The sequence below is a fragment of the Silurus meridionalis genome, chromosome 20, assembly GCF_014805685.1.
Source record: "Silurus meridionalis isolate SWU-2019-XX chromosome 20, ASM1480568v1, whole genome shotgun sequence".
NCBI lineage: Eukaryota > Metazoa > Chordata > Actinopteri > Siluriformes > Siluridae > Silurus > Silurus meridionalis.
In genome coordinates this window covers 19,325,706-19,343,205 of record NC_060903.1, presented here as the reverse complement: position 1 = coordinate 19,343,205, position 17,500 = coordinate 19,325,706, and the positions used below count along the sequence as shown (strand labels likewise).

Sequence of the window (17,500 nt, the reverse complement as noted above, 5' to 3'; positions counted from 1 at the left end):
TGATGATGGTGGTGGCGGTGATGGTGGTGGTGGTTGTGGTTATGGTGGTGATGGTGGTGGCGGTGATGGTGATGGTGGTTGTGGTGAAGGTAATGGTGGTGTAATAAAGTGGTGTGTGGTGTAATAGGAATGAGAGGCTTGGTGTTGCAGGATGTTCAGGTTGCAGGCAGTACCTCCACTCCCTCACTCAGTGGTTATTGTTGTGTGGTGTGTGTTGTGTGATGTTGCTGACCCTGTGTTGTGTTGTGTTGTGTTGTGTTGTGTTGTGTTGTGTTGTGTTGTGTTTCAGTAAGCTGAGAGAACAAGCGCACAGCCGAGCTGATCAAGACGGCGAACCTGTTATTTAACTCCTTTGAGCCGTACTACATGTGGGATTACATCGCGCGCTGGTTCGAGGACAGCTGCAGGTGTGTTTTAGGTTTTCTTTCTGTAAAGTCACATCATCTCCATGTGAGGGCTTCAGTTCATGATGGTGAGGACTAACACATACGTGTCTCTGAGAACACACACTTTATCAGCACAGGTTATGTTTCTTGTTTAATCTCTGTGCAGAAAAACTCTGAGTGTATCAGACTCTTCACTCCTCTCACTGTTCGAGTTCTGCCAACTCATCGACTTCCTGTTGGACATCGTGTCTCTGGTGAGACAAACAACTTTATACACACACATTTTCACATATATACACACACACACACACACACACACACACACACACACACACACACACACACACATATATACACTAGGGATGCACCGAATATTCGGCCACCGAAAATTTTCGGAAGATGTTGATCACCGAAAAAACACGGCCGAAACAGTTTGTTGTGATGACGCAAACAGAAACCGCGTCCTGCACGTGCATGTCTAAAACAACATGTCTGCGGTGTGGACGTATTTCAGTATATCTGAGAAAGACCCACGGATAGCGATTTGCAAAACATGTAATGCCGAAATTTTGTCTGCAAAGACTTTCTTCACATCGGGTTTAATTTATCACCTGAAATCCAAACATCCCGATCGCTATGCTGAATATCAGAGGAACACGGCACAGAAAAGCAAAACCCCTCTGAGCACGCGCACTCCGTCTGTGGGGACGTTTTAAAAGGCAGGAAGTTTAACAGTGATAGTGTTGTATTGTATCTTTAAGCAGTTGCACTTGTTCTGAATGCACTTTGTTTTTATGAAAGAACATATTAAATTGTACAATCTTTCAGCAGGCCAGAGGGCCTGTACATTATTATTTAATGTACACATGAGTGCATTTAAGTTAAACATTTAAGACTAAATTTTAATTTATTTTATCCTGTGCATTGCTGCAATGTGCTATAAATAAATATTTTCATCATTTGTAATTGATTTATTCTTTGAAACTTTAATATTAATTTATGCAATTGAAATGCCTTGATTTTAGTAAGTTTAGTACACAGTCATAGACAATAATGCAATGGTCATAATAATTGCCATAATGTCTTTCAGTGTTTCGGTTTTCGGCCTTGCTTTCCTCTTTTTCGATTTTCGGTTTCGGCCCAGAATTTTCATTTGGTGCATCCTAATATACACACATATTCTCACGGGTGTGTGTGAGTGTGTGTGAGTGTGTGTGAGTGTGTGAGTGTGTGTGAGTGTGTGTGTGTGTGAGTGTGTGTGAGTGTGAGTGTGTGTGAGTGTGAGAGTGTGTGTGTGAGAGTGTGTGTGTGAGAGTCTGTGTGTGTGGCGTGTGTGAGAGTCTGTGTGTGTGGCGTGTGGCGTGTGTGAGAGTCTGTGTGTGTGTGTGTGTGTGGTGTGTGTGTGTGTGTGTGGTGTGTGTGTGTGTGTGAGAGTGTGTGTGAGAGTGTGTGAGAGTGTGTGTGTGTGCGTGAGAGTGTATGTGCGTGAGAGTGTGTGTGTGTGAGTGTGTGAGAGTGTGTGTGTGTGTGTGGTGTGTGTGTGATGTTGCTGACCCTGTGTTGTGTTGTGTTGTGTTGTGTGTTGTGTTGTGTTGTGTTGTGTTTCAGTAAGCTGAGAGAGAACAAGCGCACAGCCGAGCTGATCAAGACGGCGAACCTGTTATTTAACTCCTTTGAGCCGTACTACATGTGGGATTACATCGCGCGCTGGTTCGAGGACAGCTGCAGGTGTGTTTTAGGTTTTCTTTCTGTAAAGTCACATCATCTCCATGTGAGGGCTTCAGTTCATGATGGTGAGGACTAACACACGTGTCTCTGAGAACACACACTTTATCAGCACAGGTTATGTTTCTTGTTTAATCTCTGTGCAGAAAAACTCTGAGTGTATCAGACTCTTCACTCCTCTCACTGTTCGAGTTCTGCCAACTCATCGACTTCCTGTTGGACATCGTGTCTCTGGTGAGACAAACAACTTTATACACACACATTTTCACATATATACACACACACACACACACACACACACACACACACACACACACACACACACACACACATATATACACTAGGGATGCACCGAATATTCGGCCACCGAAAATTTTCGGAAGATGTTGATCACCGAAAAAACACGGCCGAAACAGTTTGTTGTGATGACGCAAACAGAAATCGCGTCCTGCACGTGCATGTCTAAAACAACATGTCTGCGGTGTGGACGTATTTCAGTATATCTGAGAAAGACCCACGGAGAGCGATTTACAAAACATGTAATGCCGAAATTTTGTCTGCAAAGACTTTCTTCACATCGGGTTTAATTTATCACCTGAAATCCAAACATCCCGATCGCTATGCTGAATATCAGAGGAACACGGCACAGAAAAGCAAAACCCCTCTGAGCACGCGCACTCCGTCTGTGGGGGACGTTTTTAAAAGGCAGGAAGTTTAACAGTGATAGTGTTGTATTGTATCTTTAAGCAGTTGCACTTGTTCTGAATGCACTTTGTTTTTATGAAAGAACATATTAAATTGTACAATCTTTCAGCAGGCCAGAGGGCCTGTACATTATTATTTAATGTACACATGAGTGCATTTAAGTTACACATTTGAGACTAAATTTTAATTTATTTTATCCTGTGCATTGCTGCAATGTGCTATAAATAAATATTTTCATCATTTGTAATTGATTTATTCTTTGAAACTTTGATATTAATTTATGCAATTGAAATGCCTTGATTTTAGTAAGTTTAGTACACAGTCATAGACAATAATGCAATGGTCATAATAATTGCCATAATGTCTTTCAGTGTTTCGGTTTTCGGCCTTGCTTTCCTCTTTTTCGATTTTCGGTTTCGGCCCAGAATTTTCATTTCGGTGCATCCCTAATATACACACATATTCTCACGGGTGTGTGTGAGTGTGTGTGTGTGTGTGTGAGTGTGTGTGAGTGTGTGTGAGTGTGTGTGAGTGTGTGTGTGGTGTGTGTGAGTGTGTGTGAGTGTGTGAGAGTGTGTGAGAGAGAGTGTGTGTGAGAGTGTGTGAGAGTCTGTGTGTGTGTGGCGTGTGTGGCGTGTGTGAGAGTCTGTGTGTGTGGCGTGTGTGGCGTGTGTGAGCGTGTGTGAGCGTGTGTGGCGTGTGTGGCGTGTGTGAGTGTGTGTGTGAGAGTGTGTGTGTGTGTGTGGTGTGTGTGTGTGAGTGTGCGTGAGAGTGTATGTGCGTGAGAGTGTGTGTGCGTGAGAGTGTGTGCGTGAGAGTGTATGTGCGTGAGAGTGTGTGTGTGAGAGTGTGTGTGTGTGTGAGTGTGAGAGTGTGAGTGTGTGTGTGAGAGTGAGTGTGTGTGAGTGTGTGTGAGTGTGAGTGTGTGTGTGTGTGTGTGTGTGTGTGTGTGTGTGTGTGTGAATGTGAGTGTGTGAATGTGAGTGTGTGAATGTGAGTGTGTGAGTGAGTGTGTGTGAGGTGTGAGTGTGAGTGTGTGTGAGAGAGTGTGAGAGTGTGTGTGTGAGTGTGTGTGTGAGAGTGTGTGTGTGTGAGTGTGTGTGAGTGTGTGAGTGTGTGAGTGTGAGTGTGAGTGTGTGAGAGTGTGAGTTTGTGTGTGTGTGAGTTTGTGTGTGTGTGAGTGTGAGAGTGTGAGAGTGTGAGAGTGTGAGAGTGTGAGTGTGTGAGTGTGAGTGTGTGTGAGAGAGAGAGTGTGTGAGTGTGTGTGTGAGGTTCTTGGCTGCTCTTCTCCAGCTTTCCTGTATTTATTCACAGATTTCTCTAACAGATTTGAGAGAAATGAAGTTTGTGAATAAATGTCTTTATTGACTGTAAACTGTCCATGTGATCTGTTCATCTCTGTCTGCTCAACATCTCTGCTCTTTCCTTCTCTTCTCTCTCTCTCTCTCTCTCTCTCTCTCTCTCTGTTTAAAGCCCACTAGAAGTATGCGAGTGATCTGCCAGGTACAGTACTCCTCTTCCTCTTCCTCCTCTTCTGCTTGTGCTTAAACTCATTTATCTCCTGCAGCATCTCTTTCATTTTATTTATATAGACTTTAATACCCTGTGCATGTGCTGTAAATATCTCCATCCTCCCTCCTCCTCCCCTCCATCCTCCCTCCATCCTCCCCTCCATCCTCCACTCCATCCTCCACTCCATCCTCCCTCCTCCTCCTCCTCCCTCCTCCTCCTCCATCCTCCACTCCATCCTCCCTCCATCCTCCCCTCCATCCTCCCTCTTCCCTCTCTCCTCCACTCCATCCTCCCCTCCATCCTCCACTCCATCCTCCCCTCCATCCTCCACTCCATCCTCCCTCCATCCTCCCTCTTCCCTCTCTCCTCCCCTCCATCCTCCACTCCATCCTCCCTCCATCCTCCCCTCCATCCTCCCTTCCATCCTCCCTCTTCCCTCTCTCCTCCACTCCATCCTCCTCCATCCTCCCTCCATCCTCCACTCCATCCTCCCTCCTCCACTCCATCCTCCCTCCATCCTCCCTCTTCCCTCTCTCCTCCACTCCATCCTCCCTCCATCCTCCCTCCATCCTCCACTCCATCCTCCACTCCATCCTCCACTCCATCCTCCCTCCATCCTCCCTTCCATCCTCCCTCTTCCCTCTCTCCTCCACTCCATCCTCCCTCCATCCTCCCTCCATCCTCCACTCCATCCTCCTCCTCCTCTCCATCCTCCCTCCATCCTCCCTCCTCCCTCCTCCACTCCATCCTCCACTCCATCCTCCCCTCCATCCTCCCCTCCATCATCCCTCCTCCACTCCATCCTCCACTCCATCCTCCCCTCCATCCTCCCTCCTCCCCTCCATCCTCCCCTCTATCCTCCCCTCCATCCTCCCTCCTCCCCTCCATCCTCCCTCCATCCTCCCCTCCATCCTCCCTCCATCCTCCACTCCATCCTCCCTCCATACTCCCTCCATCCTCCCTCCTCCCTCCTCCTCCTCCCTTCTCCCTCCCTTCTCCCTCCATCCTCCCCTCCATCCTCCCTCCTCCTCCTCCTCCCTCCATCCTCCCCTCCATCCTCCTCCCTCCTCCTCCACTCCATCCTCCACTCCATCCTCCCTCCATCCTCCACTCCATCCTCCCCTCCATCCTCCACTCCATCCTCCCTCCATACTCCCTCCATCCTCCTCCTCCCTCCTCCTCCACTCCATCCTCCCTCCATCCTCCCTCCTCCTCCCCTCCATCCTCCCTCCTTCCTCCCCTCCATCCTCCCTCCTCCTCCCTCCTCCTCCCTCCCTCCTCCTCCTCCCTCCTTCCCTCCATCCTCCCCTCCATCCTCCCTCCATCCTCCATCCTCCCTCCTCCCTCCATCCTCCACTCCATCCTCCCTCCATCCTCCACTCCATCCTCCCTCCTCCTCCACTCCATCCTCCCTCCATCCTCCACTCCCTCCTCCACTCCATCCTCCCTCCTCCTCCTCCTCCTCCACTCCATCCTCCCTCCTCCTCCACTCCATCCTCCCTCCATCCTCCCTCCTCCTCCCCTCCATCCTCCCTCCATCCTCCATCCTCCCCTCCATCCTCCCTCCATCCTCCATCCTCCCTCCTCCCTCCATCCTCCCTCCATCCTCCCTTCATCCTCCCTTCATCCTCCCTCCATCCTCCCTCCATCCTCCCTCCTCCTCCTCCCTCCTCCACTCCATCCTCCCCTCCATCCTCCACTCCCTCCTCCACTCCATCCTCCACTCCATTCTCCACTCCATTCTCCACTCTATCCTCCACTCTATCCTCCCTCCATCCTCCCCTCCATCCCCCTTCTCCCTCCTCCTCCACTCCATCCTCCCTCCATTCTCCATCCTTCCCTCCATCCTCCACTCCATCCTCCTCCATCCTCCACTCCATTCTCCCCTGAATCCTCAACTCCATCCCCCTTCTCCCTCCTCCTCCACTCCATCCTCCCTCCATTCTCCATCCTTCACTCCATCCTCCACTCCATCCTCCACTCCCTCCTCCACTCCATCCTCCACTCTATCCTCCCCTCCATCCTCCCCTCCATCCTCAACTCTATTCCCCTTCTCCCTCCTCCTCCACTCCATCCTTCCCTCCATTCTCCATTCTTCCCTCCATCCTTCCCTCCATCCTCCACTCCATCCCCCCTTCTCCCCTCCCTCCTCCACTCCATCCTCCCCTCCCTCCTCCACTCCACCCTCCCCTCCATCCTCCATCCTCCCTCCTCTCCTCCATCCACCCTTCCATCCTCCATGCTCCACTCCATCCTTCATCCTTAATCTTCCCCTCTGTCCCCTAAACGCAGTGGATCAGCTGAGACGTGATCACTTCTGCACAGGAGTGATGATGTTATTGTAGCTAACAGGTAAAGGAGGTGTGTAGTTTGTGGTTTTGTGTACAGCTTCAGAGAGAAGACACACACCAACACTCTGAGAGTGGAGTGGATTATTAGTTTAAGTGTCTGTGTGTGTGTGTGTGTGTGTGTGTGTGTGTGTGTGTGTGTGTGTGTGTGTGTGTGTGTGTGAAGTAAATCAGGTGTCGGCTGATGTTCTGCAGCGTTTTGTTCCACACATTTTTGTTCTCTTCCCTCTGTGTGTTTAGTGTCACTGATCTTCTCATTCCACTGTACACCACACAGCAGGTTCTCACCTCAGTGTGTTTCTCTCTCTCTCTCTCTACACTGTGTGTGTGTAGGAGACGTATATAGAGATCCAGACAGAACACCTGCCCCAGTTATTGTTGAGGATGGTGTCTGCCATCACGCTGCATCTCGGAGCTCTCAGTCTGTCGGAGCTCAAACACTGTCTGTGTCTCTGCTCCAAAATCCTCAGCAAAGTCCAGCCTCCACTCGTCTCTCCACTCATCCTCCCATCCTGCAGCTCCGCCCGAGAGCAGGACACGTGGCAGGTCGGCATGCACACGCACACACACGCGCACACACACACATACACACACATATGTTAAATAAAAAATAGTGGCATATACATCAATATGTGTGAAAAGTCAAAATCTCTCTTCCTTCCTCCCTCCCTCTCTCTCTCTGTGTCTCTCTCTCTCTCTCTTACTCCCCCCCCCTCTCTCTCCCTTTCTTTTTATCTCTCTCTCTCTTTCTCTCTTATTCCCCTCTCTCCATCAATCTTTTACTCCTCTCTCTCTCTCTCTCTCTCTCTCTCTCTCTCTCTCTCTCTCTCTCTTATTCCCCTCTCCATCAATCTTTTACTCTCTCTCTCTCTCTCTCTCTCTTATTCCCCTCTCTCCATCAATCTTTTACTCCTCCTCTCTCTCTCTCTCTCTCTCTCTCTCTCTCTCTTTCTCTTTTACTCCCCCCTCTCTCCATCTCTCTCTTTTACTCTCCCTCTCTCTCTCTCTCTCTCTCTCTCTCTCTCTCTCTCTCTCTCAGTCTGTCCCGTCGTCTCTGGATGTCCCAGTCAGCGAGGACGTGTTTGAGGACAGAGAAAGTCACTCGGCCGTTCGTTCTCCGGAGAGCAGCTTTACAGAATTTGTTCAGTACGAGGAGGCGGAGTCTGATGACCACGCCCCTCCATGCTCCAATCCCAGACTCCACCCTTCTCCTGCAGTGTGTAAAGCCAGGGGCACTCCTGTGATGCAACGCTGCCTCGAGGACTTCCAGCATTTCCTGTGCAGACTGGTTGAGCTCTACATCGCCCCGGGGCATGGAGGGGGCGGGGCTAATCAGGGGGAGGCGGGGTTAACAGAGAGCATGTGTGTATTTGATCAGAAGGAGTGTGTATGTGCGTTCACGGCTGCGTGTCAGCTCTTCTTGGAGTGTTCCAGCTTCCCCGTGTACATCGCAGAGGGAAACCTGAAATCTCCCAGCCGAGATGAGAGTGAAGGTCAGAGCACACCGAGAGCACAAACAGCCGGTGTTTAATACAACCGACGTTTAATACAACCGACAATTAACACAACCGACATTTAATACAGCCGACGTCTAATACAACTGACAATTAACACAACTGACATTTAATACAACCGACGATTAACACAACCGACGTTTAATACAACCGACGTCTAATACAACTGACAATTAACACAACTGACATTTAATACAACCGACGATTAACACAACCGACGTTTAATACAACCGACGTTTAACACAACCGACGTTTAACACAACCGACGATTAACACAGCCGACGTTTAACACAACCGACGATTAACACAACCGACGTTTAATACAACCGACGTTTAACACAACCGGCGTCTAACACAACTGACGATTAATACAGCCGACGTTTAATACAACCGACGATTAACACAACCGACGTTTAACACAACCGACGTTTAACACAGCCGACGTCTAATACAACCGACGATTAATACAACTGACGTTTAATACAACCGACAATTAACACAACTGACGTTTAATACAACTGACGATTAATACAACCGGCGTCTAACACAACTGACAATTAACACAACTGACGTTTAACACAACTGACAATTAACACAACTGGTGTTTAATACAACTTGTATTAAGAGTGAGACTTGGATCCGTTCACTGAGCGATTCTTATCTATTCTGCAGCATCTTCAGTGTTTTCCCAGTCCAGAGTTTAGCGAGTAGTGCATCAGAAATATTGGTCCGTGTGGAAACACAGTGCTCAGTGTGTAATTAAATTAACTAAACGAAGCAAATAATTTGCCTCAATGATTTTTTGTAATTGAATTACTCGAGTTACTTGAGGAATTGTTTCAGCCCCAGTTTAATATATCAATTATTAAATACTCGTCTCGTCTCGTTATGTTTTTTCTGTTATTTATTATTCTGAATAAAAATAGTGTATTATATTTCATTCATTTAGTGTTATTATTGTTTGTGTGTAATTATTAATTATGTGTGTGTGTTTGATGATGTCAGACAGTGGCAGTGTGACTCCGCCTCCTCAGTGGCTCGAGGCTCTGATGAACGCCTGTTTCTCGGAGTTGGACTTTAGCGTTCGTGCCGTCTCCATCTCTCTCCTCATGGACCTGGTGGGCCTGACTCAGTCCGTCGCCATGGTGACAGCAGAGCGGGTGGGCGTGGCCGACTCCTCTCAGCCGATGAGCCCGAGTCAGGGCCGTGTCGCCGTGGTGATCAGGCCGCCGCTCACGCAGGGAATGTTGAAGCACATCGCCGAAAACACAGACTTCTTCAAGGTGACCCACTGATCTCTCTCTTTCTCTCCTTTCTTCTCTTTTCTCTTGTTTCTCTTCTTCATCTCTTTCACATTAGCTCCTTCTCTTTCTCCTCTCTTCTAACTGTTTACATTTTGTTTGCAGAGTGTGGCAGTGTTGTTGTGGGATCAGCTGGGCAAAGCGACTCCTCAGCATCATCAGCGCAGCGTGGAGATGTTCTATCAGCTGCACAACCTGGTTCCTTCAGCCAGCATCTGTGAGGACGTCATCAGTAACCAGCTTATGCACAGAGACAAGGTGGGACTCTTAACTGAAATCCATGTGAGAGAACAAACCTGTTTCCATTCATCACCTACTGACCAGATTTTCCTCACCCTTACAGAGGATCCGTCTGGAGGCTCATGTCAAATTCTCAGTCTTGTGGCATCTCACCCGAGACCTGAACATCACCAAGTCTTCACCTTTCAGCCGCACCTTCGACAGGTGAGAAAAATTATTCAGGTGTGCAGCAGGCAGCAAATGTACATGGAATGATAAATATCTGTGTGTGTGTGGCTGTGTGTGTGTGTTTGTATGTGTGTTTGGCTTGTGCATGTGGAAGTGGCTGGGGGATGTGTTGTATTTTGTGTGTTGCACTCTGTGTGGGAGTGGCTCAATGTATGTGGAGTGGCTGTGTGTGTGTGTGTGTGTGTGTGTGTGTGTGTGTGTGTGTGTGTGTGTGTGTGTGTGTGTGTGTGCGGGGGTGGCGGTGCACTGTGTCTGTGGGAGTGGCTCTGTGTGTGTGTGTGTGTGTGTGTGTGTGTGTGTGTGGGGTGCTCTGTGTGTGTGGAGTGGCTCTGTGTGTGTGTGTGTGTGTGGGGTGCTCTGTGTCTGTAGGAGTGGCTCTGTGTGTGTGTGCGTGCGTGTGTGCGTGCGTGTGTGCGTGCGTGTGTGTGTGTGTGTGTGTGGGGTGCTCTGTGTCTGTAGGAGTAGCTCTGTGTGTGTGTGTGTGTGTGTGTGTGTGTGTGTGTGTGTGTGTGTGTGTGTGTGTGTGTGTGTGGTGATAAATCCTTGATTCAGAGCTGAATTCTATCATGCTGGACGTTTTGCAGGTCTCTGTTCATCATGTTGGACAGTCTGAGTTTCTGGGACGGTTCAGTGAGCGCTGTGGGACGAGCGTGGTTCAATCAAGTGCTCCAAAGACACGACATCGCCCGAGTTCTTGAGCCACTTCTTCTGCTGCTGCTGCATCCTAAAACACACCGCGTGTCCGTCCAGCGCGTTCAGGCTCAGCGCCACTGGACCTGGGTCTATTCTGACCCCCTGGCACCAGAACCCGGATCAGAACCACACGGAGCAGGATGTCTTGGGCACACATGCTGCACTGACCGTAAGTCGAGTTTAGAGCTTCTGGTTTAGGGACAGACAGAGAGTTAAACACATTTCTGACCATTTTTCATGCTCAAATTTTTTTAATCATTTGGTTTTATCCAGCAGATTATTGTATGTCTCAGGATAACCTGAAGGTCCAAGTCCTTCCTGTGGATGATATGGAGCCCTTCAGCCTGACGGTGAACCCTTTAAGTGACAGTCTGTCTTTTCTGAGCCTCAGCATTGAAAACTTACATTTTTGTGGTGAATATCAACCTCCAGAGCAGCAGGGGGAGCCACTGAGCTCAGAGTCCACTGGCTCCCAGTCCTCCACTGTGGACAACGGCAGCCTGAGCGAGCTGGAAGGAAGTAGTCACACATGTGATCAGGCAGCACAAGAGACAGATTATGAAGACTCCCTAAAAATGGTTGTTTCTGTGATTCTTGATGAACTGATGGAAAGAGTGGTGCAAATGGTGGAAGAGTCCTCAGGGGAGACATATTCACCTTCAGAAGTTTGGACTCGAAGTGACTCAGACAGTTCCAACACATCAGAAGCATCCGTCGAACACCAGGCCAACATGGCACCATTTCCTGGCACCCAGTGTCGAACACTTCCTGAATTGGTGGCTGGAGGCACATTGGAATTTCTCACAGTTCCTTCTTCAGGTGATGAACCCCATGAAGGAATAACAAGACACAGTTCCTCACCTTCCATCGTCACACTTCCAGAGAGTAGTGGACACGGTAGTCCAGAGCTGAGCTTGCTCTCTGATGACCCTCGGTCCCGAAAACGCAGCCACAGCAGCACTCAGCTTAGCTTAAAGGGTAAAATTATGGAGCGTCTCACTGAGAAATCTCCTGGAGCCAAGCCAAAGGTGAAGAAGAACAAGAAAAAAGAGGAGGAACGTAGAAAATCAAACCAGGCAGATAAGAACCGTCCCCCCAGCATCTTCTTTGGTGACAGCTTGGACTTGGAGAATTGGTACAGCTGTGGTGAAGGAGAGGTTTCTGAGATTGAGAGTGATATTGGCTCTCCTAGTGGTGGTGCAAGTGGAGTGCCAGGTTCATCGCGATCTTCTACATGTCCTACTCGCTTTAACATCCACCCCCTTTACCAGCATGTCCTGCTGTACCTCCAGATCTATGATTCCTCTCGGGCTCTCCATGCTCTTTCTGCCATAGCTGCCATGTTGCGCACTTCTCCTGCCGGCTTTGTCAACGCTATCTCGACCACTAGCATCAACAACACCTACACACCTCAGCTCTCGCTGCTTCAGAACCTTCTAGCCCGTCATCGCGTTTCCGTCATGGGTAAAGATTTTTATTGCCCCATTTCACAGGATTCGCATTCGCATTCCTTCCGCAGTGCCATGTACCTAGAGATCATCATTTCACTGTGCCTCTACTTTTTGAGAAGTTATTATTCTTCACACGTTCCAGCAGCCCCACAGGACCTAACAGGAAACCGGGCCATGCAACTGACCAGCATAGAAGTCCTGACACTGCTCTTCAACGAGCTGGCCAAGGTGACAGGCAGCTCAGCTAAAGGGTTTGCCAGGTTTATCTGCGACGTCCTGTCCAAGTGCAAGGTGCAGAAAGTGGCACTGCATTGCCTGCTCTCGTCCATCTTCAGCGCTCAGAAGTGGCATGAGCAGCTCATGCGTGGAACCAACCTGCCCACAGTCGAGGAGGGATTGTCTGAGGACAGTGTCATCAATTTGTCTGAGGACCAGCTGGATGGCTGCAGCGGCGTACAGTCGCAACTCCTTCGCCTGCTTCAGAGCCTCATTGTCCTCGAGCATCACGTCCTGGTCCCTGGAGATGAAAATGGAGAAGCTGGTCCAGGAACTGGGAACTCGGGAGGTGGTGGTGCAGCTGGGGGTGGAGGTTTTGAGATTCTGGGTGGAGAAGTGGAACATGTAAATCCTCAACAGCCATTGGCTTCACTGCAGTACCTGCACGGGCATCCAATTACTGCACAGGGGATGTTTTTATGTGCAGTGATTCGAGCGCTTCATCAGCACCATGCCTGTAAGATGCACCCACAGTGGATTGGCCTGGTGACGGCCACGCTGCCCTACATGGGTCGGGTTCTGCGTCGTGTGGTCGCTTCCGTGACTTTGCAGCTCTGCAGGAACCTGGACAACTTGATCCAGCAGTACCGCTATGAGACCGGTATCACAGACACCAGGTATGCCCCCTAGCACCAGTCTAGGTACTGCAGGTCAGGAGGAATGTATGGGAAATGTAATTAGAGGTTGACAGAGTAATTGTTTTTACCGTTTAATCAGCACTGATAGTTGACTGCTGGACAATCCAGACATTTTCACGATTCAGTACTGTTTTTTTATTTTTATAATAAACTTCAGTATAATTTTACATGGAGTGTTTTTTATTTATTTATTTTTTTATCCAGTCCCCTTTTTAAAAAATATAGTTTGATTAATCGGTTATCGGCGAGTACGATCCAACTTAACGATGAGTATTGATCAAATCCACTATCCGTCAACCTCTAAATGCAATCAATGTGTTGTATTTTCAGGCCCCTGTGGATGGCGCTGTGTATTCCTCCTGATCTGATCCTCACTGTGCTGGAGGGAGTGACAGCCATTATTCATTACTGCCTGCTCGACCCGTCGTCTCAGTACCATCAGGTAGGGGGCGCTGTTCCTCTCCACAAACACGTTCCTTTCTGTATTGTGAGGTTTACAATGTGTGTGATCACTTTTCTCTGTGTGTGTGTGTGTGTGTGTGTGTGTGTGTGTGTGTGTGTGTGTGTGTGTGTGTGTGTGTGAACTCTCGCACAGCTCCAGGTGAGTGTGGATCAGAAGCACCTGGCTGAAGCACGCTCCGGCATCCTGTCCATCCTCCACACCATCATGTCCTCAGTCACGCTGCTCTGGAGTGCACTTTACCTGGCTGACAGCTCTGAGCGACCTAGTGGCGCCACCTGCAGCTCCAACATCAACCTGGGCTCCACTAAGGTGAGAAAGCACACATCTGTCACACACACACACACACACACACACACACACACACACACACTTGGGAGACACACTGATCACATTCTATTTAATAAAGTAGGCTTATGTGATTAAATTAAGTTGCAATACAAGTTTTTTTTCCAGAATCTCCGACAGCAGATCCTCGAGCTCCTTGGGCCAATCTCTATGAACCACGGAGCTCACTTCATGGCTGCTATCGCTTACGTCTGGAACGAACGAAAACAGAACAAAGCTCCTGCCAGGAACAAGGTAAACATCAAACCCAGGATTAAGCATTAGCAGTCTGAAAGAGAACTGTAAATATAAATTTCTGTGTGTGTGTGTGTGTGTGTGTGTGTGTGTGTGTGTGTGTGTGTGTGTGTGTGTGTAGGTAATTCCTACAGCGAGTGATGAACAGCTCCTCCTGGTGGATTTAGTGAGAAGTGTTAATGCCATGCGCACTGAGACCGTCATGCAGATGGTGAAGGAGGTCCTAAAGCAGCCGCCGGCCATCGCCAAGGAGAAGGTTCACATTCTAATACACACATCAACTACAACAAACACACACACACACACATCAACATTAACCACACACACACATCATCAACACCCACATCAACATTAACCACACACACACACACATCAACATTAACAACACACACACATAATCAACACCCACATCAACATTACCCACACACATCTTCTACAACAAGCACACACATCAACTACAACAAGCGCACACACACATCAACTACAACAAGCACACACACACATATCAACATTAACCACACACACACATCATCAACACCACATCAACATTACCCACACATCTTCTACAACAAGCACACACATATCAACATTAACCACACACACACATATCAACATTAACCACACACACACATCAACATTAACCACACACACACATTAACTACAACAAGCACACACACACATATCAACATTAACCACACACACATCATCAACACCCGTCAACATTAACCACACACACACACACACATCAACATTAACAACACACACATAATCAACACCCACATCAACATTACCCACACACATCTTCTACAACAAGCACACACACATATCAACATTAACACACACATCATCAACACCCACATCAACATTAACCACACACACACGCATCAACACCCACATCAACATTAACCACACACACACACACATCAACATTAACCACACACATCAACTACAACACACACACACACACATCAACATTAACCACACACATCATCAACACCCACATCAACATTAACCACACACACACATCAACACCCACATCAACATTAACAACACACACACATAATCAACACCACATCAACATTAACCACACACACACACACACACATCAACATTAACCACACACACATCAACTACAACACACACACACACACACATATCAACATTAACCACACACACATCATCAACACCACATCAACATTAACCACACACACACACATCAACACCCATCAACATTAACCACACACACACACACACACACACCCACATCAACATTAACCACACACACACATCACACACACACACCACATCAACATTAACCACACACACACACACACACAACACCCACATCAACATTAACCACACACACACATCATCAACACCACATCAACATTAACCACACACACACACATCAACACCCACATCAACATTAACCACACACACACACACATCAACATTAACCACACACACATCAACTACAATAAGCACACACACACATATCAACATTAACCACACACACATCATCAACACCCACATCAACATTAACCACACACATCAACTACAACACACACACACATCAACATCAACATTAACACACACATCATCAACACCCACATCAACATTAACCACACACACACACACACATCAACACCCACATCAACATTAACCACACACACACACATCAACACCCACATCAACATTAACCACACACACACATCAACACCCACATCAACATTAACCACACACACACACACACACACACATCAACATTAACACACACACATCAGCATTAACCACACACATCAACACACACATCAACATTAACCACACACACACATCAACACCCACATCAACATTAACCACACACACACATCAACACACACATCAACACACACACACACATTAACACACACATCAACACCCACATCAACATTACACACACACACACCACATCAACATTAACCACACACACACACACATCAACATTAACCACACACACATCAACACATCAACATTAACAACACACACACACACACATATCAACATTAACCACACACACATCATCAACACCCACATCAACATTAACCACACACACACACACACACACACACATCAACATTAACCACACACACATCAACTACAACAAGCACACACACACACATATCAACATTAACCACACACACATCATCAACACACACATCAACATTAACCACACACATCAACTACAACACACACACACACACACACACACACACACACACACACACACACATCAACATTAACCACATACACACATCAACTACAACAAGCACACACACACATATCAACATTAACCACACATCAACACACATCAACATTAACCACACACACACAACATTAACCACACACACTCACATCAACACACACATCAACATTGACCACACACACATCAACACCCACATCAACATTAACCACACACACATCATCAACACACATCAACATTAACACACACACAACACACACACACACAACACCCATATCAACATTAACCACACACATCATCAACACCCACATCAACATTAACCACACACACACACACACACACATCAACATTAACCACACACACATCAACTACAACAAGCGCACACACACATATCAACATTAACCACACACACATCATCAACACACATCAACATTAACCACACACATCAACATTAACACACACATCAACATTACCCACACATCTTCTACAACAAGCACACACACACACATCAGCATTAACCACACACACACATCATCAACACACACACATCATCAACATTAACAACACACACATAATCAACACCCACATCAACATTAACCACACATCATCAACACACACATCATCAACACACATCAACACATCAACATTAACCACACACACATCATCAACACACACATCAACATTAACCACACACACACACACATCAACATTAACCACACACATCATCAACACCCACATCACATTAACCACACACACACATCAACACACATCAACATCAACATTAACCACACACATCAACACCACATCAACATTAACCACACACACACACACACACATCAACATTAACCACACACACACATCAACTACACACACACACATATCAACATTAACACACACACATCATCAACATTAACCACACACACACACACATCAACACCCACATCAACATTAACCACACACACACACACACACAACACCCACATCAACATTAACCACACACACACATCATCAACACCCACATCAACATTAACCACACACACACACACACACAACATTAACCACACACATCATCAACACCACATCAACATTAACCACACACACACATCAACACCCACATCACATTAACCACACACACACACACACACACATCAACATTAACCACACACACATCAACTACAACAAGCACACACACACATATCAAC

General features: G+C 47.4%; 1 protein-coding gene across 1 annotated transcript in view; it reads left to right on the top strand.

Annotated features, from left to right (window-relative positions):
* The window catches only part of dop1a (DOP1 leucine zipper like protein A), a 34,163-nt gene that overhangs the window by 7,823 nt on the left and 8,840 nt on the right, over positions 1 to 17,500 (top strand). Inside the window, 14 exon segments of the mRNA XM_046876464.1 lie at positions 1,995 to 2,114; positions 2,258 to 2,345; positions 4,290 to 4,319; positions 7,010 to 7,222; positions 7,716 to 8,169; positions 9,196 to 9,473; positions 9,597 to 9,749; positions 9,835 to 9,935; positions 10,544 to 10,821; positions 10,926 to 12,996; positions 13,348 to 13,459; positions 13,613 to 13,789; positions 13,934 to 14,059; positions 14,181 to 14,315. Of these exon segments, the coding sequence (XP_046732420.1) occupies positions 1,995 to 2,114; positions 2,258 to 2,345; positions 4,290 to 4,319; positions 7,010 to 7,222; positions 7,716 to 8,169; positions 9,196 to 9,473; positions 9,597 to 9,749; positions 9,835 to 9,935; positions 10,544 to 10,821; positions 10,926 to 12,996; positions 13,348 to 13,459; positions 13,613 to 13,789; positions 13,934 to 14,059; positions 14,181 to 14,315 (4,336 nt within the window).